Source organism: Pyricularia oryzae, chromosome 2, assembly GCF_000002495.2.
Source record: "Pyricularia oryzae 70-15 chromosome 2, whole genome shotgun sequence".
In the NCBI taxonomy this organism is placed as follows: domain Eukaryota; kingdom Fungi; phylum Ascomycota; class Sordariomycetes; order Magnaporthales; family Pyriculariaceae; genus Pyricularia; species Pyricularia oryzae.
Window position 1 is genome coordinate 6,884,044 of NC_017850.1, and position 25,841 is coordinate 6,909,884.

Here is a 25,841-nt window from a genome sequence, read left to right on the forward strand (position 1 = left end):
TTTGATCAAACTCTCCCAGGTTAGAGTTTACTTTCGGGGACTGTTTTGCACTAGTATATCATTTGCGCTGATATATCCATAAACATCAACGATCCCATGTTTTGTAACCTTCCCATCTTTTTTTTCATGCGACACCGGTAATGACACTGCATTAGCATGCGCCTGCGTCCATTAGGGTAATTTATATTTCCTGTGGGTGTTTGAAGCGTCCATCCTTTTAATTCCGCTGTGTAACATTGCTTCCACAACCCGAACTGCTTCATCCAGCGCATTATGTTTTTGTTGATTGCACACTAACAAACATATGGATGCCGTAAGAAACCTTTGTCTAACTGCAAACAGAAGTGTCCTCAGTCACCTAGTCAATTCTTCCAGCTCGATTCATTGAATATCACCACCTTCCACCGGGAGCTATCGCGGTCAGGGCCCAGAGACTGAAATGTACGAATACCATTCACCATGTGCAGACCACCGTGACCGCCTCCACTACGCGGCCTAATTCCTTGGGATTTCTGGTTGCTGCCCGTGGCCTGAGAAGAGCCTGGCACATGTCTTCTCTATATACCAGCTACTTTATCCAGCTGTGCTGCTATCTTCCTGTTTCTCATGCTGAGCTATCATCGGGTTGAATGCTCGGGCCAGAGGGTCCAAGGTCAATTTGCCAAAGGCTCCCAGCCGCAGACTTTTGATATCGGCCGTGTTTTGGGCCACGTTCTCAAAGTAGTGCAGCCCGTCACGGTCAAAAGGAGAATCGAATTTGGCGAGAGAAAATGTGAAACAAGACCTCAACAGGAAGGTCAAGGATGTCGATACGCTTGGCGCCTACCACTATGGCGGGCGGGGAAGTGAGAGAATCATAAATTGATTGCAGGACGTACCACTGTCGGGTCAAATGTATGTGCTCTGATATCCGTTTTGAAGAAAAAAGACCCACTGCAGAAGTTGAAGGGAGGTAGTTGAATTTGGTTTGATCGTCTGTCGTGACCCAGTATATATAGTACTTGCACCGGACCATTGGAGAAACACAACCCTCGAATTGCACCTCACTCACTTCTTAAAGAGTTTCTCCTCGGCCAACCGGTTTAAAAATCCTTACGGCAAATATTCATATTAGCAAATATATTTGTTATATTTGCCAAATATGGAATATTATTAATATTTGTTATATTTGCCAAATATGGAATATTATTATAAAAAAAATATGAGCGTTGAAAAGGATTTTCCGTTTGCAGAATTGGTACCAAAGATTTGGATAACCAATAAATACTTTTTTTTTTAAAAAAAAAAAAAAAAAAAAAAAAACGTTGCAGGAAATGTCAAGAAGTTACCTTGGCGGTATACGTGGGGTAGCAACAATATCGCCAAAGTTCGGGTACCGAGTTTGCCTACTTCCTAGGTACCGACATGCTTGTGCATGTATGGTGGAATTGGCGCCCAGGCAGTTTGCCAAAACCGCCCTTTCTCCCGATCCAAGTTCATCGGCGTTCCCCTCATTTGTTCGTTATTTTGTGCTCTTTTCCCTTGGTTTCCCTTTTTTTCGATGATACATGTTGATTAGGTTTTCCTGCATCGGTTCTCGAGGGGCGGGTGGTGGAAATTGAAGGGTATATAACGTCTCTGGAGAAAATGTACATTATTTTCAGCTTGATATAGGGCCGTGAATAGTCTCAGTGCTCAGACGAGATCCCCTTGTTTCGCAAGGTGGAACGAGCGCTCCATGTACCTTATCAGCCACATGGATTTTCGACCAAATTACATTGCTGGAAAAGATATCGCGTGCTCTATGAACCGAAGCGATCTTTGCGCGGACCCACAGGTACAATGCAAAGCCATAATTGAGCCACAGGCTAAATTATGGAGCTACGGGATCCAGGGATGAGCCCCGAGACTAGGCGGGGGTAGCGATAATTAGCTTATTACCCGCAATTTGTCGTATAAACTATGAAGCTATCCACCACCCTGATCTGCACCAATAAACTGAATCAACAGAAGTACATACTCCGTAGTTGGCCAAACCTCAGTAGCTATAAGTAAGCTCTACCGTATTCAGTGGTTACGTCAAGCTATCTGCAGCTGAATTCCGACATCACCTGCAGCTTCACAGTCACTTATTTCATTCCGTGTTCGGTGGGCACTTGATCGAGTTGTAATTTAATTTACCAACTTTAATCGAACGGTTTCCCTGCTAGCAGAGTAGAATCCACATAAAAGATTTCGGCAACCTTTTTTTTTTTTTTTTTTTTTTTTTTCGCACCTCACTGTCAGGCGCACAGCCCTTGCGCAATCACACTGCCACTTTTTGTCTTGTGCTGTGCCCAATCGCCATGCATCTCCGGCAAACAAGGTGCTTACCCCAGGGCTGTAAAGCCAAGGACCCGCCAAGCCGCTCTCACCTTTGGGGGCGATGCTGGCAGCAGCACTAAAGCCCCCTGGTTCTCAGCCCTCCGCCATTAGGCAGCCAGCATGTCACCATATATACCAGTCTTGTCGCCTGTGGCTTTCAAAAATGGGCTGACAGGGAAACGTTTTCGCGCGATACCCTTGATTACGCGACCAAACAGACAGCCATTGCAGGAAACAAACTGCAATTGTACCAACTCGGGCTTGGGAAATTCACCATGGGGCTGTTAAAGCAAAATGCAGAGCAGACGGGGGAGGCAGTACAAAGGGAGATACAGCCAACCGCGGGCGTCGGGGGTTCCGAAAGCAGCAAGCCGGAGCCCAAAGCAGCCGAAATAGGGGGTCCGCCGAGCTACGATTTTGTGCCGGGGCCCAATTCTTTCCCGGCACCGCAGCAGGCCGTTGCGCAACCACACCCACACGGTCAAGGAATTTTCGATGCCGAAATTATACAGCCGTTTGCGATTAGTTCCAAGGATGGTGCCGAGTCCTTTATGGACACGAGGCTAGACAGAGATCCGGACTTTCTCGAGTCCAATATCAAAATCTGGGCACAAAAGCCACCAAGTTTTTACATGCAGGTAAGTTTACAACTTCTCGAATTCACCCCCCCAAAAAAGAAGAAAATATCATCCGAAAAAAAACACACCAACTAAAGCATGCCCAGGTCCACGGAACCCACCGAGAAAGGCGCACGCGCAGAACAAACGGCCGCACCGAGACCCACACCGTCACGGTCACCGACTTCAACGTCGGCGTCCCGCTGCACGGGTTCCTGTTCGGCCAGCCCGAGCCAGGGCAGACGTCGCCCGCGCCGTCCTTCTCGTGGATCCGCACGGTGGAGAACGACGAAAAGGTGCCCCGCGGCACGGTCCGCGCGACGCAGGGCCCCATGCCGCCCCAGGCCGACGGCGGCGCGGAGGAGCCGCCCAGCGAGGCTCCGCCCAAGCCGACGCTGCAGGAGTGGTGCCACCGGTACTGCGCCAGCTTTGCGGGCCGCAAGACGTTTGTGGTGGAGCGGCGCGTCGCGGGGCTGGACGTGGCGCGGCTCGAGGCCGACGCCGTGGCCATCGTCCGCAGCACGGGCTTCGGCGGCGACGTGAGCGTCGTGTTTGACGCGTTTGGCACCGAGGTCGAGGTCCTCAGCAGCAACAGGGTCAACCGGTGGCGGCGGCTGACGTGGCTGCGCGTGGTCTGCTACGTCACGTTCCTCTGGGTGTTCACCTGGCCGTTTTTGTACTTTTCCACAAAGAGGTTCCGCTGCGTCTATGTCGAGTGGCCCTTTTCGCGGATGCGGAGCGACGGCTCCAAGGAGTACGTCTCGCTGAACGAGGGTCAGATGCTAGAGGTGTGGGGGAGGGCAATGTTCAACGCCGTGATGGCGCGCAGCACAGACATTCTCAACCAGCAAGATTTGATGAATGCTCAAGCTGGTGGTGGGACGGGTTATGGGATGGGTGGTGTTGGAAATAATATCAGTCAACAATATGGATGGGGACGGGACGGGTGGGGAGGGAGTTCTCTCTGACCTCCAAAAACAATAATTATACCCAGTTGAATTATAGCATTAGCATATAAAACGTAGAGACATTCAAGTTTGTGTCTGATGGTTATTTGAATCAGCTATCATTGCCATAACTTGACGAATATTACACTGCATGGTTGCTTCAAAGCAACGTCTGTAAGGTCCACTCCCTTGTTCTGTCTGCCTAGACCGTCTGTCCCCTTTGCTTCATTAATCCTTCTTTCCACTCAAGGCTTCGGGGGGCTGTCAAGCTGCAGCACGGATTGCAGGTGCTCCTCGAGGAAATTGTTGAGCCACTCTGTCCTCTCGAGCGGTATCCCGTGGCCCGCATTCTCCAGGATCACGCCGGTCTTTGGCTTGATGAAATCGATGAGTATCTTGCCGTGGGGGACGCTGATCATCTCGTCAACGGTACCGTGCAGCACCAGGATGCGATCCCTACCGACGGCGTCTGCCATTTCAGACAGCTGCTCGCGGTTCTTGTAATGCCAGCCTATAGTTTCCTGATCAGCATTTCGACTGTTTCTGCTTCGAATAGATAAAGGCTCCCGGTGTTTTGGTGGGCGGGTGGGTGAATGGAGGGATCTACATACCCGCTGCAATCAGCTGCAACAGAAATCCCGTGCTTCCGAAACGCTCCTTGTCGAGACGTTTGTGCATTTCCTGGGCCACGAAGCGCTGATTCATGGCAAGAAGAGTTGTTAGTATTACAAATCATTTGGGCAGTCTCGTGTATTTTTTCCCGAAATGGGCTGAACAAGACACGAACAAGACACGAACAAGAACAAGAACAAGAACGAAAAAAAAAAAAAAAAAAAAAAAAAAAAAAAAAAAAAACCCGAAACATCAGCAACTGACCTGGTAGTTGCTGTTGAACCTCAAATACTCCCCACCCTCGGGCATTTCCACCTTGGGGGAGTCCTTGGTGGGGAGGCGGAAGCGGTCGGGGGCCTCGAGCCAGTCGTGGGCGAATATGCGCTTGGCGGAGCCGCCGACCGAGACCTCGATGCCGCGGGGGATGAGCAGGGCGGCGCGGTTCTGCAGGTTGACGAGGAAGGAGTCGGTGTTGCGGATCTCGGCGGCGGTGGAGAGCAGCGCGAGGCTGGCGATGCGCTCGGGCGAGGCGCAGGCCACCTCCTGCGCGATCATGCCGCCCAGCGAGATGCCGACGACGTGCAGCGAGTGCCGGTCGGTCCAGCCGACGTGCGTGGCCACCTCGAGCACGTCGAGAGCCATCCCCGAGGTGGAGTAGCGCATCAGCGGGACGTCGCTGTTTCCCATGCCTATTTTTTATTTTATTTTTGTTTTTAGGGCAAGTGATTAGCTGGGCGGCTTCCATTTCGCCCCCCATCGTGGCTCGTTTGCATCATTTACCTCTGTTGTCGATCAGCAGGACCGAATATTGGTCACCCTTCTCGTGACCAAAGTAGAGCGTTTGACACTGCCAAGCTACGCTTTATCGGGGCAGTATATTACTGGTCAGCCTGGATGACGTCCACCTTATACACGCCTGCGGGATGCCAGAGGAGTAGACGGAAACAAACAAACGCACCAGAAGGATCCAAGACCGATAATCATCTACGAGTTGCCCTTGAAGCTCAGTAATCTGCGTCCTCGGAAGTCCTTGGTTGTGCCCATCCACTGCAATCATGCGAGGTCGATCGATACGGGCTCAGAGCGACTTACAACAAGCTTGGTAGGTCCGGATCCGTGAATCTCCCAACCGATGTTGAACGGACCCCCACGGCCCTCGGCGACGGGCGCGCGGCCTTTTTTGTGCGGCACCAGCTTCCATATCGCCGTCGGATAGGCCGGGTGCTTGAGCGTCTCTTCGACGGTCGGGAACGGGTTCGACTTTTCCGCCATTTTGGGGTTGAGACTGACTTTGCAATAATTTAACAAGAATAAGAGCCAAAGAATTACAAAAAAATACTCGGACAAAAAAGGTCGGTCTAATCCCTATCAACAGCCAGGGATATAATTAAGTCAGATCGCAAACGTTCGGGTGCCGACAATTACAAAGGTACGTGCAAGTTCAAGAACAGTTCAATGGTGACGAGGTATCGGTGAAACGGTAAAAGGTAAAAGTTGAGGCGCCTGCCGAATTGTTTCCAAAACTGCCCCCACCTGCATTTCAATCCGTACTAAACCGTACCTTTTTTCGCCTGCGCGACCGCGGATCGCCGTCGTCTTTTTTGGCCCCGTCCAAGCGCACCTTGTGCTGAAAAAAACTGCCTCGGCCCCCAATGGAACGGTACAACATGTGCAGGTGGCGTACTGTACTGGGGGGTTGGGGGTGTCTCAACAAGAGGGTTAGGGTTTTTGGGGCGATAATCGGGAGTATATGCAGTACAGTAAGAGCCAAAGGTCAGCTGCAAAGCTTACGAAGCTGCCTTTGTCTGGATGGAACCGATAAACGGACGAAGTGCAGATCAGATAAAAACTGGCCTGCTCTGCTGCACCCTTTTGCACATCCTGTTGTGCAAATAGAAGTAAATAGAAAACGCATGGCTAGCTGTTCTTGTTTCTAAGCTTTTTTTTTTTTTTTTTTTTTTTTTCAAAAGACTCCAACAATAGCGATCGTGCGTTAGTCCGCCTTGGCAGCCAATCTATGCGCGCGAGAGTATATGGGCTACCCTGGCCTGGCCAGGGTCCAGATCACGTTCAATGCCCAATAAGACCAACAATGTGATCGTCAGGTCTCCAGCCCCGTATCTCGACCAACAAGTCCAGACGGCACATGCGATTTGCGGCCGACAACCTGATCTTGAGTGATTCCCCATGTGAAAAAAAGAATGTACAAAGAGGGCAACTGGCAGAACAACAAGCATTTCAGGTTCGTAAGAACCATCTAAGGGGGCGTGTGATAACGTTGCGTACCCCCTGTTCGGCACCCCCCCTGTTCGGCACCCAAAAATAACAACACTTTTATTTTTATCCTCCAACTTCTATTATAAATATCTCGATGAATCTGTCACTTTTGGATTTACTTTTTTCTGATTTTAATTCTCCATTTTCCAATGAAGCAATATACTGAAAAACAGCTTATATCTGCAATTAACGACGTCAATAATGGCAATCCAATTGCAAAAACCTCCCGAAAATGGGGAATACCTAGGTCTACACTTCAAAGTCGACTTAAAGGTTCTCAACCTTATAAAAAAGCACAAAGCCCTTTTCAAAGGCTTTCCACGGAACAGGAAAAGCATTTGGCTGATTGGGTACTTACCCAAACAGCTTTAGGGCTTCCGCCAACGCATCAAGAATTACGCTTTTTTGCCGAACGAATTCTTCAAGCCGCCGGAGAGACAAAAGGCCTTGGAAAACGTTGGATAACTCGTTTTTTGGCTCGTTATCCAATCCTTAAAACCCAAAGGCCCCGTCGAATAGATAACGCCCGGGTTAATGGCGCTACTACGGAGGTAATTAAATCTTGGTGGCTTTATATTACGAACCCGGTTATTAACGCTATTAAACCGGAAAACCGTTGGAATATGGACGAAACCGGTATAATGGAAGGCAAAGGATCTAATGGCCTAGTATTAGGGCTTAACGGGATCCGGCCGTTGCAACGAAAAGAGCCCGGAACGCGTGGTTGGACGACTATAATCGAATGTATATCGGCTACGGGCGTTGCCCTCCCTCCCCTCGTTATATTTAAGGGAAAAAACGTACAACAACAATGGTTTCCCACGGATTTAAGCCCTTTCGATAATTGGCAATTTCATGCAACCGAAAACGGGTGGACAAATAACCAAACGGCTATCGAATGGTTAAAAAAGGTGTTTATTCCGTATACCCAACCTTTAACCCCTGAAAAGCGGTTATTAGTTTTGGATGGCCATGGATCACATATAACGGACGAATTTATGCTTCTTTGCTTGCAAAATAATATTCAACTCCTATATTTACCCCCTCATTCGTCACACGTTCTTCAACCATTGGATCTATCGGTTTTTGGGCCGTTAAAAGAAGCTTATCGACGTCAACTTGGATTTGTTAGCCAATTTTGCTGTTCAACAGTTATTGGAAAACGAAATTTCCTACTTTGTTATCGAAAGGCCAGATTAAAAGCATTTATAGCAAAAACCATTCAATCTGGTTGGCGTACAACGGGGTTATGGCCGGTAAACTTGGTTAAACCACTTTTAAGCCCTTTTTTGTTAGAAAATAGCAACGCCAACGTTATAAAAGATAAAAACAACGGTTTGCAAAGGGATAAAACACCGGAAAGCCCAGCCCAAAAAATTAACGACCCGTCTTTACTTATTTGGAAAACCGCTAAAACGACCCGAGATATCCGACTTCAACTGCAAAAACTTTCCCAATCCAACAAAACCAACGCTACTTCACGTCTTTTATTTGCAAAAGTCCAAAAAAGCTTCGAAGCCAAAGATACCCTGTTGGCTAGCGCCCAGCAAAAAATCAGCTTATTGGAAGCACAACTGGAGGCAATACGGCCGGTTAAAAGGAGGAGGGTGGTTCCGGATCCAAACGAGCTTTTGGTTAACAAACAGAACATTATTGGATTGCAGGAAAATGATATAGAAAATTTGGAACCTTTAGCTGATGAAGAAGAGGTTAATGAACCGGAGAAGCGTGAAAACGATTGTATTTTTGTCCGTTGATAATTTTATATTTAAATCAGTTTATAAAAGTAGGCATTTCGTTGTTAGATTTTCAGGGTGCCGAACAGGGGGGGGTGCCGAACAGGGGGTACGCAACGTTATCACAGGCAAGGTGGAAATCTGCCTTGAAAACAAAAGTAAACCTAGCAGATCAAGCACAAGCCATGTTCTCGAGTTGGAAGAGAAGTTGCGGTAGCGCCATAGAGGCATGATATTCCAGGTAGGGTCTTGAGGTCCGATCCCAAGTTGTGTAGGCTACGGCGGTGTTCGAGTCCCCATGCATCCCAAGTATATGGCAAGGGGCGGGATTCTAGACAGGAGAAAGCCCTTTTGTTCGTGTCACCCCCGGTAGCGTTGTCGTACCGAGTATATAAAGAGGTCCACCTCTCATGTCAGCTCGCCTAACGGGCCGGCAGAAGCGTAATCTTTATATATCGGAGGCCGGTGCAATTCCTAGGCCGTTAATTCGGGCTTTGACTATGCCTGCCTTTGACGGAGTGGATGGATATCATATATGTGGCCATAGCTTCGTGGCGGGGAGTTTGAGTATCTAGACCACTAAGATAGTATTGTTAGTTATCGATGCCAAAATATTCATAAAGTGCCATCAGTAGACTTGGGTTGGGGATATGATGGCCTTGCGATCTTTCAAGTATGGGAGCTGTAAATAACCCAACTGCTTTCGTAAAGGTCATCAGAGAAGAAGCATCAAGCCGCCGTCAAGGCCATGACTTGGCGCCGGTGTGCTCTGCTTCTTTCTTCGAGTCTCTAATCGCATATTGAAACTGTTACTGCTTTTTCACTAGTCCCAAGGCGCACTTGGGACAACGATAGGATCTTCAGCTAACGACCTGAAATAGCCAAGTCTTGTAACTTCCGGTTCTTCTGTGCCTAAGCGGTTCTTGGATCTCAATAGTGACAATCAATCATATCGTTTGATCGTACCTAATGTAGCATGCCGTACGCTCTTGGTTAGCTACTCTTTGATGTCTGTTGAAGCTCAGTTTCTCTGGTTTGTCTGTTGCCACCTGCCTTTGACCCTAAGCTTTCTGTATACGAAAGGTCTTGTAGTCACACTTGGGCCGCCTCTACAAGCACACATCTCCGGTTGTGTTTTTGCATTGTGATAGGGCGTCTATGTGTAGAATCTTTGTCAGCTGACAGCGGCCTCCTGGGACATTAAATACCAAGCTCCGCTCTAGACTAGACTAGTTCTAATACTTGCATGGCTGCTCTTCCAAGTGCGACTCACAGTAATCTGCCTGTTCTAATAGTACATGCGGCTCTGCGTGGCTTTGTCATGGTCCCATCTTTGATATCAAAGACCGACCAGTACTCTGACAGATAGACGTAGCAATGGCGCCTTCTTGGCTGTATGGCAGTAGACTGTAAACAGTTTTGTTTCCTTGGTTCGACAACCCGGTCTGCGTGTACTGTGGTTTCGGTGTTGCTTGCTGCATCTTGTGTTTGATTTTACTCTTTTTGTCTTGGGCACGGTTAGTCGAGGCAGCGAGGTTTGTTGCTGCCGTGGGTAATATTCTCAACAACCCACGTCTCTTTGACTGGCAGTATGTCTTGGTTGGTTTCCGCGATTCTCTCTATGCAAATGCTTTCTCCTCGTCTTGAACTCTTGATGCTGTTACACAAGGTCCATCGTCTCCCAACAGAGACGTGTTTCCTTCACCAGATAGATCGTATGCAGCTCGACTGAGCCAAGCTCAAAGCTACTATGATGACCATGAAGCTGCCAGTCAATATCAAATCGTCCCCTTTTAGCCCCCTCATCTGAAAAGGGGTTATCTTGTGTCGACAAGTCTCTCTTGGCAACTCGGCCCTCGTCGCCTTCTGATGGGACTGAGAGCTGTGGCAAAGTGCTTCTTGGTATCTTTGGATGCCAAACTTTGTAAACTGGGTATGCATTTGAATCTGCAAGTCTTTAGGGGGTCTATTGTTGGCAGTCGGGTCAGTCTGGGAAGGGGTAGTCATCGAGTGAACTGGCGAAACAATCAAACACGGCCCGTTTCATGAGCTTTCCAGGAGGGCCAGCACCTTGACAATATTCAAAAGAGCATGTAACTGCACTCTTTGATTTATGATTTCTGGATTCGGCTGTTGTCGATGTGTGAAATTCAAAGAGCGCCGTGGTGACAATGTTGGCTCTTTGTAGTGTAGGGGTTATCAACGGCGAGTTTTGTGTGAATACCAAGGCAGAGCTCGGTGGTCTGCAGCGGGGGAAGCTTGAAGATTGTTCGACTTGGCTGTGGGGGGTGCCTGGCTCAAAGCGGAAAGCTATTGTCGGGGTGGGTTTGGCTGGCGAGTACAAGGAACTTAAGGAAGGATCAATGGGTTGGCAACACTTGGGCGGGGAAACATCATGAATGAATTGTAATGAACTGCGCAGTCATTAAGATATTCCTCGACTGTCTACTCTGCTTCTGTAGTGTTTGTATCGAGTTGTTGGGTTGGCAGACTGTGAGTTGTCTTGTGTCAGTCATGTCAGTGAAGCACTGAAGTCGCTGCGTGGTGCTCAGGGGTGGGACATGTGCAACAGGTTCGATGTCTCAGCTGCCAGATGCACGACCAAAAGACCATTCATTTTCTTTCTAGATGCCGTGGGAGCATGAAGAGGGACTCTACTATGGCCTGTTACCGTTTGGGGGGCTACAGCACACTTGATAGCAGACTCCTGCATCCAGGCAACGAGCATCCTTTACATAATCCCCAAGCCCTAGGGCCCAAGGTCAAGGAAGCCCGAGGAAGATGCACGAACCGTTTGCTTCACCTTTTTCACCACTCATCAAACTAGCCCCCGTTTACAGACCCCGCGTAATTTTGTTTGAGGGCTCGAGGTGATTTGGCTGGCCACCACACTACAAATATCAAATATCAAATATCAAAACTCGATTTTGGCCACTTTGATCTCGAATCTCCTCTTCCTTCACCCTTCACGCTCCAATCAAAGTTTCAAGCCTGGTGATAGCATCGGCAGCATCAAGACTCCACTAGACTTGGTAAGTTTATCTTTTCGTCTGTCATGGCTTGTTGATCAGCTTCTCTATCCTCGTCTTTTCGTCGGTCCTCTCTGCTCGTGACTTGCCCTCTGGCAGCTTTCCATTCGTCTTCTCCCTTCCTCACTCCTACAGCATTATACTGTCACGGTTGCTGACTTGGAATCTAGCAGAACCTTTCTACTCATTCTCTTCTCACTTTTGTTACAAGCTTCAAGACATCAAGTCAAAGACAACAAGTCAAAGACATCAAGTCAGAGACAATAACCACCAAGACCATCCACTCCCTTTTGCCTCTCTTTCATCTTTGACCATGTCGGCTTCTTCCATCCACAACGACCCCGACATGGGCGGCAGCTCGGATGGTGAAAATGATCAAGACTACGTCTTTGATCCAAACTTTGACGACAATCTCAGTCTTCCACAACAGCCTTCAGAACAGGCTGTGTGGGTGGACGACGGCACCATGGATCTTGACCTCGACCTTGACTTGCCTCCCCTTGAGTCCCACTTCAACGACCTGTTTGAGGATATAACAGCTGCTCATCAGGCACATCAGAACAACCATGGCATTGATCCAGAACTTGACAGCTACATTGACTACAATTACATTGATAGCTACATTGACTTCAGTTACATTGACGACGACTTTGACAGCGGTTACATTGACAGCGATGGTGACTTGATTATTGAGGACATGAACCATGGTAGGTCGACCTTTTTTTCTTTACTTAATTAGGTAGGTAGGTAGCCATATGTCATCCAGCGTATCTAACAGTCGCAATTCGCAATTACAGATTCAACCGCCACAGCCATCCCTGACGTGGCGTCGGCCTATGGAATCCCAGACGAGCTTCTCCAGCTCAACGACTTTGCACAGCCACAGGACCATGGCCTTCCTCCCAGCGCCTTTGTGCTGTCTGAACCAGCAGCAGCAAACGCGGCAGAAGTCCAGCGGGCTGTCGACCAGCAAACTTCAATGGCGAACCTACCGCCTTCCATCCAAATCTACAACCCTGATGGTCAGCTGACGACAAGCCCTACTTGGTTGCCTCGGATTCCAGAGCACCTTCCTTTTGATCAAACCCTTGCACCCAGTCTTTTCCCCGACCAACAAGTTTCTTCGTCTTGGCATCTTGGCCTTGCCAGCAGCAGCAGCACCACCACCACCAATATGCCCGAGCCTCACTCGCATTCTCCAGGACCAGGTATACCTGTTCAAGACCCGCGCCTTCTTCAGGTTCCTTCTCCGTCTTCTTCCCCAGACGAGTCTGCTCGCAGCTGGCTCTCGCGCAATTTTCCTTACCTTGCAGCAGCAACAATGTCTTCGTCCCGCAGTGCTCAGTCGTCTGCTTCTTTAGTGTCGAGCGAGTCCATGAATGGAACTCTGGCTCAAGACTCGGACATTCTGGTCGGTCTCTACGACGACGAGCCACCTCTGAACCCATCTTCTGGCACCACGGCACCCGCCCCTGCTGACCCGCAACCTACCGCCGATAATGGCACCAATGGCTCTCCTGGACCTAACATCTCTGAACCTGAACCCAAAGACTCTAAGCCCAAAGACTCTGAGCCCAATGACTCTGAACCCAAAGCTGGACAGACCTCAGAGCAGACCCAGGCAGCTCCAGAGCAGCAGTCTCGACCTGTGAATGCCAACATCCAAGAGCCCAACCTCGTTCAGAATTCTGGCAGCATTAGAACCCCTCACTACAGCAATGTCTTCATCTGCTACATTGGCGGTGGCCCCGATGCCAGTCCTGAAGCCAAGTGCTACGTCGAGTGCCTCACTCCGGTTCGGAAGACCTCTGCCTCGAAACCTGTGCTTTTCCTTCACGGAGACCACCATACTGGACATGTAAGTTTCTTTTTTTCTTTTTCTTCTCTTTTCAGCTCCATCTCACTTTCACCTCACCTCACCTTTACCTCACCTTCATCTCACCTGCATCTCACCTTGATCCCACCTTGGGCTCACCCCCATATAATATTTAACTTGACCCACCCTACACCACATAATAGTAGATACATAAACTGACATCCTTGCAGACCTGGAAGTACCTACCCGGCCATACTGAGACCAACTTGTCTTGGGTCGACTATTTTCTCCACCAGGGTTACACCTGCTATGTCCCCGACATGCCCCTGAGTGGCCGTTCCATGGGAGCTCACCAAGACGCATATCGCGGCAAGGAGCATAAATTGAACGTCATCGAGGGAGAGCTCACTGCACCTCGTGACAATCTTTTTCCGCTGTACGACACTGCCAGATACCACGTAAGTCCATGTTCTTTTCCTCCACCCTTTTGGGCTTGTCCAAGATGCTGACCAGCCCACCCCTTGTCCAGTGCCAGTTCCCAGGAGTTCAGGACAACCCCTCAGCTGTAAGTAAACCAAACCCCAGAAATCACCCAACTATTCCCCAAATTCGGGGCAGTTCTTTTCAAGTTCCGACCAGACTGACACCCGTTTTCAACACTTCACAGGACCAGGACGTCGCCGGCTTGCGTTGGGACCCGTACTTCCTAAACTACAAGGCCTCCCGCGTCCCAGTAATCAGCACCTCGGAGGAGAGAATCGCCTACGGCGCCGAAGCAGCATGCATGATCCTGGACCGCATCGGAAAACCCACCGTCATCATCGCCGAGGGATCGGGCGGCGTCTCGGGCCTCATCGCAGCGGACCGCTCCCCCGACAGGGTCGCCGGGCTGACCCTGATGGGCTACCCGTACGCACCGTTCGCCATGCCCTTCCAACTGACCCGCTTCGACAACGGCATCGGCAGGGTGTACCACGAGGACGCCATGGAGGAGTGCACGGCGCTGACCAGCGGCCTGACCACGGCCGACCTGTGCTTCGACCCGCCCCTGGCGCTGATGCAGTCCCTGCGCGCGGTCAAGACGTACGCCGACGAGGCGGCCAACGCGGGCCCGTTTTGCTTCCTGCAGGACGCCAAGTACCCGATCCACCGCCTCGCCAACCTCGCCAGGGTCCCTGTGCTGGTCGTCACGCCCCAGGCTGGCTGCAACTCGGCCTACGACTGGTCCGTCGTCGCCTTCCTCCGCCAGGCTGGCGTCGCTGCCGACTGGTACAAGCTGGCGCGCTTTGGCCTGCTCGGAAACGGCGAGCTGATGTGGCTGGAGCGCAACGGCGCCCGCGTCGCCCGCCTCGTGCTGGCCTGGATCGTGGCCAAGACTGACCACGCCAACCCCGCCGCCGCTGCCGCCGCCGCCGCCGTCCTGGCCCTCCGGCCCGACCAGGTCCGCCTGGCCGACCGTCGCGAGGAGGAGGTGCGTGGCGTCGCGCGCCGCGAGGCCGCGAGGTACGAGGCCGCGATGGAGGAGAGGAGGCGCGCCTGGGCGGCGCGGGAGATCGCGCCCCTGGTCCAGGCCAACGCCGACGCCATGGAGTGCTTCTACTCGTGGCTGCCGGTGTTGGACCTGGCCAGGGCCGACTTCCAAGCCGCACAGGCTGCCGCCGCCGCTGCCACTGCTGCTGCCGCTGGTGTTGCTGGTGCTGGTGCTGGTGCCGCCGCTGCCCCGTGATTGGACGGGGGGCGGTGGGCGTGCCTGGAATTTTGTGTTTGCCGGAGTTTGAGGCGCCGAAAGGCAGATAATTTTGTATGAGTAGATGAACAATGGGGATTTCTGTTTCATAAACATTGCTTCCTATGCCGTGATCCATTGACATGTCCAGTAGAATCCACTCCCAAGGTTGGGCAGACGTGAAACGAATCCTGGTGTCTGCCTGCCTTTGTCAAAGGGTACGGCGCAGGCTTGCCACTTGATCGCCCTCCGCAAAACTTGGAGATCAAGCAATTAAGACTGGGAAAATGCATGAGCAGATTTTTTGAAAGGTTCCTCTGACTGACAAAAGTCGAGCGTCGCTCCGGTGCATTCGCTTTGCCCTCCTTTGGCATTTCTGCCGCAGGTACAATCGACGGATATGATGGGGCCGAGTTTCCGTTTTGACCATGATCCCTGCGAGATGGTTATGTATGCAGAGTATCCAGTGTAACCATCGACTCGTCGTGGAGTTGCTAGAAATACCATGGCTGGGCATCCGTGAGCATAGAAATAGCTTGCAATTCACCCTGCCCACTTAACATAGGATGACCCTTTGTTGATGTGTCAGGTGTAGCACCATAAGAGTGCTATGTTTGACTCGGATCGCGTAGAAAGAAGACAAAAGTCAAGAAAAAAAAGCTCTGGTCAATCCTCTTGGTCGCTTCATTGCGCAAGCAGCCGCGGATTTAGGCTGTCAATCTACTCCTACCAAACAACACATCATGGCGACATGTCCACATCCATACCTTCTATCTCATTGTACCCCCCTTCCAACTTCAACCCCTTTCCATTTCCACCTTCAACCCCCTTCCACCCCATCCATCCCCAACGCATCACTCCACCCCCTCGACATCCTCCTCCTCCCCCGGCAGCACAACCGCCGGATAGACCGACTCTGGCAGCCCGCGGTGCCTCCCCTTGAGCATGACGAGGCAGAGCACCAGCTTGCTGGGCGCGTTCCACCCGCCGCTGAAGCTGAACGAGTCGAAGGGCACGCCCGTCGAGACGCCCACGCAGCCGTACGCCGAGACGACCTCGAACAAGACGTTCCACACCGACCACGTCACCGGGTCGCCGAGGAAGTGGCCCGTCTCGATGGTCGTGATCACCAGCACCGCCGCCACGAGCACCCACGCGTCGTGCCGCCCCACCCTGCTCGCCTTGAGCTGTCGCGAGAGGAAGGCCCGGGTGCTCTCCCCGTGGGCGTCTTCTTGTTCCAGGCCGAGCGTCGGTGGGGGTGTCTTCTCGCTTTCGCTGTGGATACCGAGGACGACGTCTCTGCGTGCCCGGTACACGATGGACTTTTTGATGCTGACGGGGTGCACCGGGACTTGTAGGCGCGAGGGAGGGAGAGAGTCAGTATAATAAAAAAAAAGCAAAAAGAAAGTACACCCATATGGAGCCCCTGAACGAAGAAAATACAAAACCAGACAAGGTTCAACTCACTATACATCATGATTGCATAAAGCACCTGCATTCCAATATAAACCTGCGCCATCGGCACGACCATGAAGCCGCCCGACCGGGTAGCGATGGCCTGGAACAACCCATCCACCACCCTGGCGGCTCCGGGCAGCGACTCGACGATCGGGTTGCCGAGGTTGAGCAGCTCAAACGCGACCCACATGACGGCGTTGAGCACCACGACAGAGCCCGCCAGCCACCACGTCTGTCGGGGCGGGTACAGGTGCGGGTGGACGCGGCGCGGGTGCTTCAGCGCGTACGCCAGGGCGGTCTTGAGGTCCGGCAGGACCGCGTCGCTGCTCGCTAGCCGCAGCAGCCCGAGCGCCGCCCACAGGACCAGGCGCAAAAACACCGGGTAGGCCGTGTTGCCGGCCAGGATCATGGCGCCCATGGTGGCGAGGACAAAGTACGCCTGGTTGAAGGGCACCATGTTGGCGTCGAGGAGCGACATGCCCGAGTTGTTAAACGCCGACGCCCCGTTGAAGATGCCCAGCCAGATGGGGCTGAGGCCGTTGCTGACCGGCGGGTGCGGGAGGTTGACCTGGATCCACGCCGCGAGGGCCAGGCAGCCCAGCACCTGCCAGAGGGCAGAGTACAGCGGCACCACCACCGCGAGGAGCCTGATCGCGCGGTACTCCACCCCGCCGAGCCGGCACCGCTCCTCGCTGGTGAGTTTGGCTACGTGACGATTCCCACCGCCGCCGCGCATCTGGCGATCGACGACGCCCCGCAGAATGTCTGCTCTCATCTGTGCAATTGCCTCCCCCTGGCCGGCCCGCCGCCGCCTCGTCAGCGACGTGGACTTTGAAAGGGCCGTGTCGCGGGTGATGGAGTACGATGGCCCCGCGAGGACGACGCCGCCGAAACCTTCGGCATCGTCGAGTCTCCCAAGAGAGCCCGGCTCGACGCCCGACGATACAGTGTGCAGCCGCGAGGCGATACGCCGCAGCAGACCAGGCGGCGATGGCGAGACACCGGCGGCAGCGCATTCGGCCGCGACGAGCTCGTCGAACCGACGCTCAAACGCCCACTTGCGAGCCAGGACGGTCCATATGGACACCCAGACGGAGCCGCCGCACACTATCAACAGGAACAAGATCGTCTGCTGCCACGTATTGAGCTCGCTGAGGTTGACCGTGTTCAAGCCCGTCTCGGTCATGGCCGACACGACAAGGAAGAGGCTATCGACGTAGCCGACGCGACCGTGGCGACCAGCGGCGGCGCCATCGCTGCTGCTGCTGCTGGCATCTGGCCCGGACGAGGCCCAAAGCACGAGGGAGCTCACTATGCACACGCCTACAAAGTAGCCATAGTGTACCGCAACGAATGTTATTGACGGGAGCAGACGCCGGAGCCGGCCGCGGCCAGCTGCGAGAGTAGATGCTTTCTTTGCATAGTGTTCATCGCGGCTCATTTATCAGAGAGCGATGAATGGGGGGGTGAGAACGGTAATTCCTTCGTTTTGTCACAAGAGACGAAAGATGCAGCCTCAAAATAGTTGTGTTGCGTGTTTTTACGGATGATGTTCGGACGTCTTTGCACGACAGGCGTTTTGCCGCCCTTTACGCGACGTTAAAATAGTGAAGAAAAATTGGCAAAGGGAAAAGCCAAATGTGGTTCCAGATGACAACTAGCGGCGACGGATGAAAACAATTAAAAAGAATTTAAACTAGGTAGTGGATCAAACAAAAATCCCCTTGCGGTCTGGTCGCAGACCGCTGGATTGTTCGGGCTAAGCCCTTCAACAGACCCGCTCAAGACGGGACGACGCAGAAGTATCAGGGAATATTCTTGCAATGTTACGTAGTGGTTTTTCTCATCCTTCTTTCTTCCTATGCCAGATAAGATAGGGAGAAAAATAAAAGCCTAGAATTGCTAGAAATAGATTTATAAACAGGCTAACAAGTCACGGGTTCCCGGTCTCTGCGCACGAATCAAGAATTAGCCCGACTCACCAACCACCACGTTTACGTCCGTGCTAGGACCTGCATAGTACTAATACTCTAGTTTATCGTGTTGTTCACCGCCCTCTTGATCTACTTTGACAATTGCTTGCGGGCGTCGGTTATCATCTCGTTGAGACCCAACGGTAACGTCCTCTCGGTTAAGCCCGGGTGCGACCTGCTAAACCCAGCGAGGGAGTCCAGCAGAGAGATAACTCGGATCTACATTGTCTGTGTGAGCGAGGAAACATAACCGCTGCACCTAAAAGAGCAGTTGCATCTGTACCCTCCAAGTTGCAGCAGCTCTTTTCGTTGCGATTGGACTGCATAAAGTTCATGCCAGTGATATGCCTTGCTAGAAATCTGCTGGGATTATATGCAATGCCATGGCCGACTTTCCAATCAGTCAATGTCAGCCAAGTATTCACAAGACATGCAGGATGTCAGAGTGTCGACTTGTGCACAGCCTGCTTTCGCAGAGCCCACTTCAAGTTGATTCCATGACGCTGCCTCTTTTGGTTTCCCGGATAATGCTCATGTAAAGAAACCGGCGTGTATTATGTTTCGTCAGAGCTACACAAACTAACAGGATCGGGAAGAACTTCCGGCTGGGACTTGTGCAGCATCGAAAGTATGCGCACACCGGACTAATTGTGAAACGTAATGGCATATGATTGAATAGCCAAGTCCTCCGACATAGCCTCGAGATCCACGCGAACCTGTCAGGTAAACAAACTGGGTGTGACAAGCTGCTAGCCTAGAGCTCGTTGTGCTCCTGGCCGGCGTCATCAGAGTCAGCAACGACAGTCTTGACAACCTCTGCGGCCTCCTTGATCTTGTCCGCAACCTTCTCGGCAACCTTCTCAGTGGCCTTTGAGGCGGCCTCCTCGGCCTTGCTGACGTAGTCAATCTTCTCGGGCGTCTCGACGCCATCGCTGTAAAGAAACGGGTCTGTTAGCGTCCGATGAGGTGTCAAAAGTGGAAAATTGCAAAGGGGGGCACAAACATGGAGACGAGCTCGGTTTCAAAGACTGTAGAAGTTTTACCCGCCATGTTAGCATGTTGTCATACGCTAGTTTCCGACATCAGGCTAGGGTGGAGCCCAGAATTTGTCATGTTTCTTTTGGGAAGCAAACATACTCAGTGTTGCGCCGCCCGGGATGGGACCAATGCCTCCGTCACCGTAGCCCAGCGATGGTGGGATGGTCAATGTCTATAGGCAAAGAGTACGTTCGGTCAGTCAATGACGCTAAAACCCCCAGCCCATCTAATGTTGCAACGCATGCTGTGGTAGACGGCCACACAAGGTTGTGTTGAGGGACGTGGGGGTGTGGTAGGGTGTAGAACGGTAGGTAGGCGTCTTTACCCTCTTCTCGCCAATGCACATGTCCAACAATCCTTGATCCCAGCCCTTAATCACTCGGCCGGTTCCAAGTGGGAAGGCCAAGGGAGTGCCCCGATCGTAGCCTGTCCAAAACCAGATGTAGATTAAGTCAGTTACGATTCCCCTTCGATCGGGCGGTTGGCCCGGCATTTGTTGCCCGGCCTGCACAAATGGGCGCGCGCCGGGAGCGGGGGAATTCACGCACTGGCATCGAACTTGTCGCCGGTGGACTGGAGTGTGCCCTTGTAGTGCATGTGCACCATATCGCCATTCCTGTAGTGGTTGGACAAGGCGCGAAGCTGGTCAGCAGCTGTTTCTGTTTTGGGCAAGTTTGTTTACACATCCTCGGTTTGTTGCTGGGGAACATCGGGGCCGGAAACGGACTTGGTCTTGCGCTCGCAGTTGACTGCCTGAGTGACTTCGATACCAAGCTCATCGGCCGCAAGAACGGTCACGGCGGCCGAGGCCAGGAGGGACAGGGAGACGAGGAGCTTCATGTTGGACGACGTGGTTCGCTTTTCTTCGGTATGTTTGTCCAAGGCAGTATGCAAGGTGTATGTAGCCTTCGGTTTGTGACGGAATTCGGTTGTTTGGCTACCTAGAATTGAGGCGGGGGTGTGAGGTGTTGTGGTTGGAGGAGGGGAACGTTGTCGCTCGATCGAAGGCGTTTGGTGGCTGTTGTGGCGGTCAATGTGGATGCAAGTCAAGCTTGGGCCATGATGACAGCTTTCAATGAAGCTTGCATTAGCTAAGTGACTGTACTTTCCTTAATTGGGATGCGGGCTGTAGGGGTACACAGCCTTGAGATTTACCGGCTAGCATTCCGACAATCATTGGCCGGCCTATCAGATCCAGGAAGAGCTCCAATTTCCCCGATATGTGATATGTAACAATTACTGTACACTTGTTTTCGTAGGGCACTTGAGTACCTTACCCACTTGCACATGTTTGGGACAGATATCAGTAGTAACGCCCAGCTTCTCTTTTTGAATCCACGTCCACCAAAAGGCCATACCCACGCCGGGCGTGCGATCATATGAGCCCCAAATAATGATCAACCAGCATCATCCTTGAATGATGCCATTCAATCGCACCCAAGGCTTGGGTTGGGCTCTGGACTTTGCGCCCTGACCCAACCCCGACTTCTTCGAGGCCTCCACCACTCTGCACAATCCGATGTCTCTCCCTGAATTCTAGGTACGGACCACTTTCCTATCAAATCAACAAATCTAAGGTTTGATTTCTCTGCTTGCTTCCTTTGCTGCCCGTAATCTTCTGGATTTGGCCCATGGATGAACTATGACCCTTGCGTTTAATCTGCATGTCAAACATTTATTGTCTAGCTCTATTTTCAACGTCACTAGTAATACTAGTAAGACCAAACACTGCATCGTAGGTGCATTTGAGGGTGTCCCTATACTGCAGTTATCCGCCAAACCGGTAGCTGCATACCCTCTTTTCCTCTACGATGTCTTTGAGTTGTTGCATTCAGTTATACGCTAACCAGCCCTCAACAATACGACTGTTGCTCTTCTCGTATGAATGCCTCACTGTGGCCAACCTGGCACGGGCGCGAAAAAAAAGCTCGGCACGTAGAGATCTGACCATGCGTCAACCAAATCGAGTGCCGTACACTAAGCAGTAGCGTGCAGTACGAAGTACATACCGGTAGGTATTCCCCTCTCGTTGAGCTATGTGCCCCACTACTGCCGAGTGTTGTGGGGCAGGGTAGAAGCCAAACAAGCAAAAGACCACCTCAGCGGCGCATTGGGCGTCAAGCTCTGTCCTGTAATTTTTGGGTAGGGCTTCCATCAAAATTCGTCTATTGGAATGTCCAATTCCTGCGCATCGCCTTGATTAGGCCACCAGAACATGCTCGATTATTTCGTGAAATGATCACCTTCTTCTCAACCGATCTGGAGTCACCGAAACAAAGCTTGCTGGGAATACCCATTTGACTCATTTGACTCATCTGGACTTCCTCCCATTGTTAATGGCGCAATAACAAGAGCTACTGGGTGACGCGTCCTCGGTGGCCGTCCGCGTCCGAGGCTGGAATGAGATAAAATTACCAAAAAAAGATAAAATATGAAGCGACAACGCAAAATAGGCCAAGGTCTGTGCTGGGGGCTTGGGGGCGAAGCATTCACCACACCACCAAAACGACTTTACCGTACAGCCACAGCAACCCTGGGGACTTACTACGTCGTCCACTGAGGGCAAACCAGCAGAGACCAGAAAACCTCCGGGCTGAGTGTACCAGACAGAATTTACAGGCCCCCTTGGTGCTTTGCAGATTACAGTGGGTCTTTAGTCTAGCCCAACTCCCCCCAGGACCAATTGTTGTTTTCTGGTCCAGCCGGATTCAATCGGGGTCCCCTCACTGGAACTTGGACAAATCGTGTCTGGTACAGTACGTTGCGACCAACGACAACAACGAACAAAGCCAGAGGTGCCACTTTGTACCTGCAGCCTGCCGCCGGCTCTCTTGGCCGGAGGTTACGGATCGAGGTTTCGTGCATTTGCCTTGCATCTAGTCTGGCAGGCATGCTTGTGTCTGTCGTTTTTTTTTTCCTCCCCAAGCAATGCGTCTGCGAGACGGGCCTGGATGATTACTCTGCTTTACTTTGATTCTTTGTTTCTTTTTGTTCTCTACTATTCGTCGGTTGGTTTCACGCCCTCTGCAAGACAACAATTCCCACGCCTTTGCCGCATCCGGATCTACTTCATACCGCTGTCGATCTGGCTTTTACTCCCCTTGTCAGAATTCTCTTTTTTATTTTTTGTTTCTTTTGCTCCCGCTCTCACCCCCAGCCAGTGGCTGTCTATTCGAGCTCGACTAAAGTTGTCTGGCCCCTTTCGTCCACTTACTATGCCTCCTGCCCTGGTTTGGTTCATAAAAATTTGCATTCGAAGCCTGAATCTACAGGGGGTGGTCGGCTTCGACTGGTGCCCGATGATTTCACTATTGTATCCATCCATAGGGTAAAACTAAGTAGTTTACTTTGCACTCCTGGGTCCCACTCCATGATTTCCGCCTTATTCTGGAAATCAATTTTGAAACATCACGCACAATCAAGATCGCCTATCCCCCAATGCCCTCCCGGTATGCGTACGCGGCGGCTCGCTCGGTAGAGCATCAAAATTCGTGTACAATTTTTGACCGAAGGTCCTACCTTGACTCGTTGCCTGCTATTGATCTTGAGGGGTGTCGGTTTTGAAGCAATTTTGGGCGTAGGACTTTGATTGATTTTATCTTTATGGATTTTTTCATCTGTTTCCTTTTTTTATCTTATTTCTCATTTTATTTTATTTTCCTTGGTCCGGAGAATACACACCCCCTGTCACCTTTTTCGCTGGTCAAGGTCTGTCCATCAGCATCGCCCCCCTCTCTTACCCATGGGTCCCACAGGGCAAGCATTCACACACACCTTGTCAAGTTCGACAAGCACCGCCTTGTTAGTTACCAACGGGCAATACAGTCAGTCAAAGTACGAATGCGTTAGGCGTTGGCGGCCCCAGTTGGGTCGCTATATATCTATCTGCTCGCCCACCACCACCAGTCTTTTACATTTGCAAATTCCCATCTCATCACATCAAAGCATCTTACTCCTACTCCAGCCGGACCTAACTCACTCAGGCCCCTTCTCTTACACCACCAGACATCATCAACTGTCTTACACCTAATACAGACCACTCAACTGTCATAAGCTCGATCTTCATCCACCACCCTAAAGACCTAGAACAATATCAGTCTTTGACTACACACAAGACATTGGCACATTACCCAATCACAACCGCAAACATGAGCTACCATAGCAGCAAGTACGGTGTCCCCGTCATCATTTCTTCCAAGGATGAGAGGCGGTCGTCAGTCAGCTCTACAGACTCTCGATCATCCTCTTCTAGCCGGTACTCGAGCTCATCGGTGTATAGCTATAGTTCCGCGGGTGCATCGTCACGAACCTCGTACAGCGACAGCAGCTACCGTGACGCTACCTCCAAGCAGCGAAGTGGTAGGAGCGAGGTTGTCGTTGTCAACACTTCCCGACGATCGAACCCATCGAGGTCCTCTCCCACGCCCGACTACGGCCACGTCTCGGAGAGGTACACGTACCCGGCGCACTCCTCCAGCTCATCTCGGGGCTCTTCGGGTGGCTCATCGTCTTCCAGGAGCTCACACACGTACTACGAGCCGAGGCGATAATAGACGCATCTCGTGTGACTCTCTTTTTACTCGAGCCGACTTGAAATAACGAAAAAAAGCAATGCTTTTTGCGCGGTCGAACCCACGAATCGGCCGAGAATTTTATCATCAGATGCAACCAGTCTGACATACATACGCCCCTACTTGCACTTTTCTCTTGTAGTGCCACAAACCCTTGGTCAAAGCGCGTTTTTTTTCTTTTTTTTTGGGTGTCTTATTCTAGTGTATAACGATCATCGGATATTTTATGTTGGACAAATGTCATGGCTTTGAGAGTCATCAACCGCATGTATTTCTCTTTATTCTTGTTTGCATTTACTGTTGCGCAGGTGTTGGGAGGCTAGACATTGGGAACGGCGTTTATAAACTAGAAAGACTGGGACAGACGACTAAACGTTTTCTAGATGGCATGGAATATAGGATGCATTTACGGGATTCGTTTCCCAATGTTTCAGACTAGATAGATATGGTTGGAAAACATATATTCATTCTTCTTTTGCTTTGCTATTGCTTATTGTTTTCTTCTTGACTTTGTCTTTGCAGATCGCCCGAGAATCCCACGTGAAAAGCAGAACAGTAACAAAAAGAAAGAATGTCAACGCAAAGCATTGTGCAGCAAGGTTTCTTTACCAAATTCGCCATTTAGCTTTCACGGGGTGTGGGATTTTTTGTGGGAGGCAGCCCAAAAACCCGCATTTGGGTTTTTTCTTGCTTTAAGAAATTACTCCACCCCCTTCCTTTGACAGCTCGGGAAACTCGGGTTACTACACAATGGCGTGTCGCCGCGTCTCTCCTTGGCCCTGGTCACACAGCAGCAGGAAGGACCGTGACAAGCATCAAGAAACGCATTGAACAAAGGCAATATCACTGAAAACTAGGAACCAGAAAAATGTAAAAATTTCCTACTCAGCCCCCTCCACGACGCGTTGCGTAGTGTTCGATTTTTAGACGCGCGCAGCCGCCGCTTGGTTGCTTATGCCCATCGGCCGATCTGCCGCGCATTTGGGCCACTCCCCCAAAACCCACTTGCCACATGGGTTGTGACGATGGACGGGTTCTCGAGTTCCCCCAGTTTGGAGGTTGGTTGGCTTGTGTAATTGTCAAACTGTTGTACGTTGGCAAGGGTTCTTGGCTGAGGATGGGTTGCTCCAAGTGGCTGAGTAAAAATAGGTACCCTTGGCTACAGTAAAATGAAAAGGCTGCGGTGACTCTAAGATAAGGACGGGCTGCAGTCCTTGGCGGCTCTTTGTCCTGTGCCGGGCCAGCCTTACAGTAAAGGGTTCGAAGGTTTGGCAGCCCGTCCGAACATGGTTGCATTTAGTAAGCCCAGGTAGTACTGCCAAGGAATTTCAGGGGACTTGGACCTCTCTTCACACCATTTACCCAGAAACAATCAAGTGGCACTTCAAAAACTGCAGAGCACAAATTGCCGCGTCATTTGCCAAACTTTTTTTGATTGCTGATACTCATTTGAGCACATTCAGGGTAGGCGTTCGGGTGGGAAACTCTTCATCGTGACGAGCCAAGTTTTGAATGCTGTGCTGGATCGACGCGGTACCTGTGTTTTAATGCTTGCCCGGCAGTAATAACAATGAAACACACCGGGACGAGGTGAGGTGAGAATCCCCGAAAGATATCTACGCAATACTTCAAGCCTCTGCATGAATGCACAACCAGAATCGGCTACCGAACGATCTACATACTGAACAGGCCTACCAG

General features: G+C 51.3%; 7 protein-coding genes across 7 annotated transcripts; 3 read left to right on the forward strand and 4 right to left on the reverse strand.

Moving 5' to 3' along the window:
- Positions 1-2,502: 2,502 nt before the first annotated feature.
- Positions 2,503-4,089, forward strand: MGG_07231 (uncharacterized protein). The gene is made up of 2 exons (XM_003715401.1): positions 2,503-2,981; positions 3,068-4,089. The coding sequence occupies exons 1-2, from the start codon at positions 2,619-2,621 to the stop codon at positions 3,926-3,928; spliced, it is 1,224 nt and encodes a 407-aa protein (XP_003715449.1). The 5' UTR covers positions 2,503-2,618; the 3' UTR covers positions 3,929-4,089.
- On the reverse strand, positions 3,950-6,139 carry MGG_07232 (uncharacterized protein). The gene is made up of 6 exons (XM_003715402.1): positions 5,612-6,139; positions 5,478-5,503; positions 5,300-5,379; positions 4,784-5,208; positions 4,519-4,603; positions 3,950-4,418 (listed from the first exon to the last, which is right to left on the reverse strand). Exons 1-6 carry the CDS (start codon positions 5,789-5,791, stop codon positions 4,153-4,155), a joined length of 1,062 nt encoding a protein of 353 aa, XP_003715450.1. The 5' UTR covers positions 5,792-6,139; the 3' UTR covers positions 3,950-4,152.
- A 5,735-nt stretch (positions 6,140-11,874) lies between these two features.
- Positions 11,875-15,103, forward strand: MGG_12383 (uncharacterized protein; the record flags this gene model as incomplete). Its single annotated transcript, XM_003715403.1, has 5 exons — positions 11,875-12,268; positions 12,359-13,419; positions 13,608-13,835; positions 13,907-13,942; positions 14,045-15,103. The coding sequence occupies 5 exons, from the start codon at positions 11,875-11,877 to the stop codon at positions 15,101-15,103; spliced, it is 2,778 nt and encodes a 925-aa protein (XP_003715451.1).
- Positions 15,104-15,763: 660 nt separating this feature from the next.
- MGG_07233 (uncharacterized protein) lies at positions 15,764-18,263 on the reverse strand. The gene is made up of 2 exons (XM_003715404.1): positions 16,571-18,263; positions 15,764-16,454 (listed from the first exon to the last, which is right to left on the reverse strand). The coding sequence occupies exons 1-2, from the start codon at positions 18,000-18,002 to the stop codon at positions 15,958-15,960; spliced, it is 1,929 nt and encodes a 642-aa protein (XP_003715452.1). The 5' UTR covers positions 18,003-18,263; the 3' UTR covers positions 15,764-15,957.
- Positions 18,264-19,051: 788 nt separating this feature from the next.
- MGG_07234 (FK506-binding protein 2) lies at positions 19,052-20,634 on the reverse strand. Its single transcript, XM_003715405.1, has 6 exons — positions 20,300-20,634; positions 20,121-20,188; positions 19,898-19,998; positions 19,672-19,744; positions 19,538-19,562; positions 19,052-19,466 (listed from the first exon to the last, which is right to left on the reverse strand). Exons 1-6 carry the CDS (start codon positions 20,410-20,412, stop codon positions 19,289-19,291), a joined length of 558 nt encoding a protein of 185 aa, XP_003715453.1. The 5' UTR covers positions 20,413-20,634; the 3' UTR covers positions 19,052-19,288.
- A 2,830-nt stretch (positions 20,635-23,464) lies between these two features.
- On the forward strand, positions 23,465-24,697 carry MGG_07235 (uncharacterized protein). The gene is made up of 2 exons (XM_003715406.1): positions 23,465-23,740; positions 23,852-24,697. Exons 1-2 carry the CDS (start codon positions 23,721-23,723, stop codon positions 24,120-24,122), a joined length of 291 nt encoding a protein of 96 aa, XP_003715454.1. The 5' UTR covers positions 23,465-23,720; the 3' UTR covers positions 24,123-24,697.
- A 45-nt stretch (positions 24,698-24,742) lies between these two features.
- On the reverse strand, positions 24,743-25,755 carry MGG_15884 (uncharacterized protein). The gene has a single exon (XM_003715407.1). It carries the CDS (start codon positions 25,437-25,439, stop codon positions 25,029-25,031), a length of 411 nt encoding a protein of 136 aa, XP_003715455.1. The 5' UTR covers positions 25,440-25,755; the 3' UTR covers positions 24,743-25,028.
- Between the last annotated feature and the right edge of the window lie 86 nt (positions 25,756-25,841).

Coding starts and splice junctions, on each gene's coding strand:
- MGG_07233 (XM_003715404.1), bottom strand. CDS start 18,002: ATGAGCCGCGATGAACACTATGCAAAGAAAGCATCTACTCTCGCAGCT. Junction 16,455..16,570: donor TTATGCAATCATGATGTATA/GTGAGTTGAACC, acceptor CGCGCCTACAAG/TCCCGGTGCACCCCGTCAGC.
- MGG_07234 (XM_003715405.1), bottom strand. CDS start 20,412: ATGAAGCTCCTCGTCTCCCTGTCCCTCCTGGCCTCGGCCGCCGTGACC. Junction 19,745..19,897: donor TGTGCATTGGCGAGAAGAGG/GTAAAGACGCCT, acceptor CTTTGCCTATAG/ACATTGACCATCCCACCATC. Junction 19,563..19,671: donor CCCGGGCGGCGCAACACTGA/GTATGTTTGCTT, acceptor AAACTTCTACAG/TCTTTGAAACCGAGCTCGTC.
- MGG_15884 (XM_003715407.1), bottom strand. CDS start 25,439: ATGCAACCATGTTCGGACGGGCTGCCAAACCTTCGAACCCTTTACTGT.
- MGG_07235 (XM_003715406.1), top strand. CDS start 23,721: ATGAGCTACCATAGCAGCAA. Junction 23,741..23,851: donor ATGAGCTACCATAGCAGCAA/GTACGGTGTCCC, acceptor ATCGGTGTATAG/CTATAGTTCCGCGGGTGCAT.
- MGG_07232 (XM_003715402.1), bottom strand. CDS start 5,791: ATGGCGGAAAAGTCGAACCCGTTCCCGACCGTCGAAGAGACGCTCAAG. Junction 5,504..5,611: donor CCGGACCTACCAAGCTTGTT/GTAAGTCGCTCT, acceptor GGCAACTCGTAG/ATGATTATCGGTCTTGGATC. Junction 4,604..4,783: donor GGTTCAACAGCAACTACCAG/GTCAGTTGCTGA, acceptor GCCATGAATCAG/CGCTTCGTGGCCCAGGAAAT.
- MGG_07231 (XM_003715401.1), top strand. CDS start 2,619: ATGGGGCTGTTAAAGCAAAATGCAGAGCAGACGGGGGAGGCAGTACAA. Junction 2,982..3,067: donor CACCAAGTTTTTACATGCAG/GTAAGTTTACAA, acceptor AAGCATGCCCAG/GTCCACGGAACCCACCGAGA.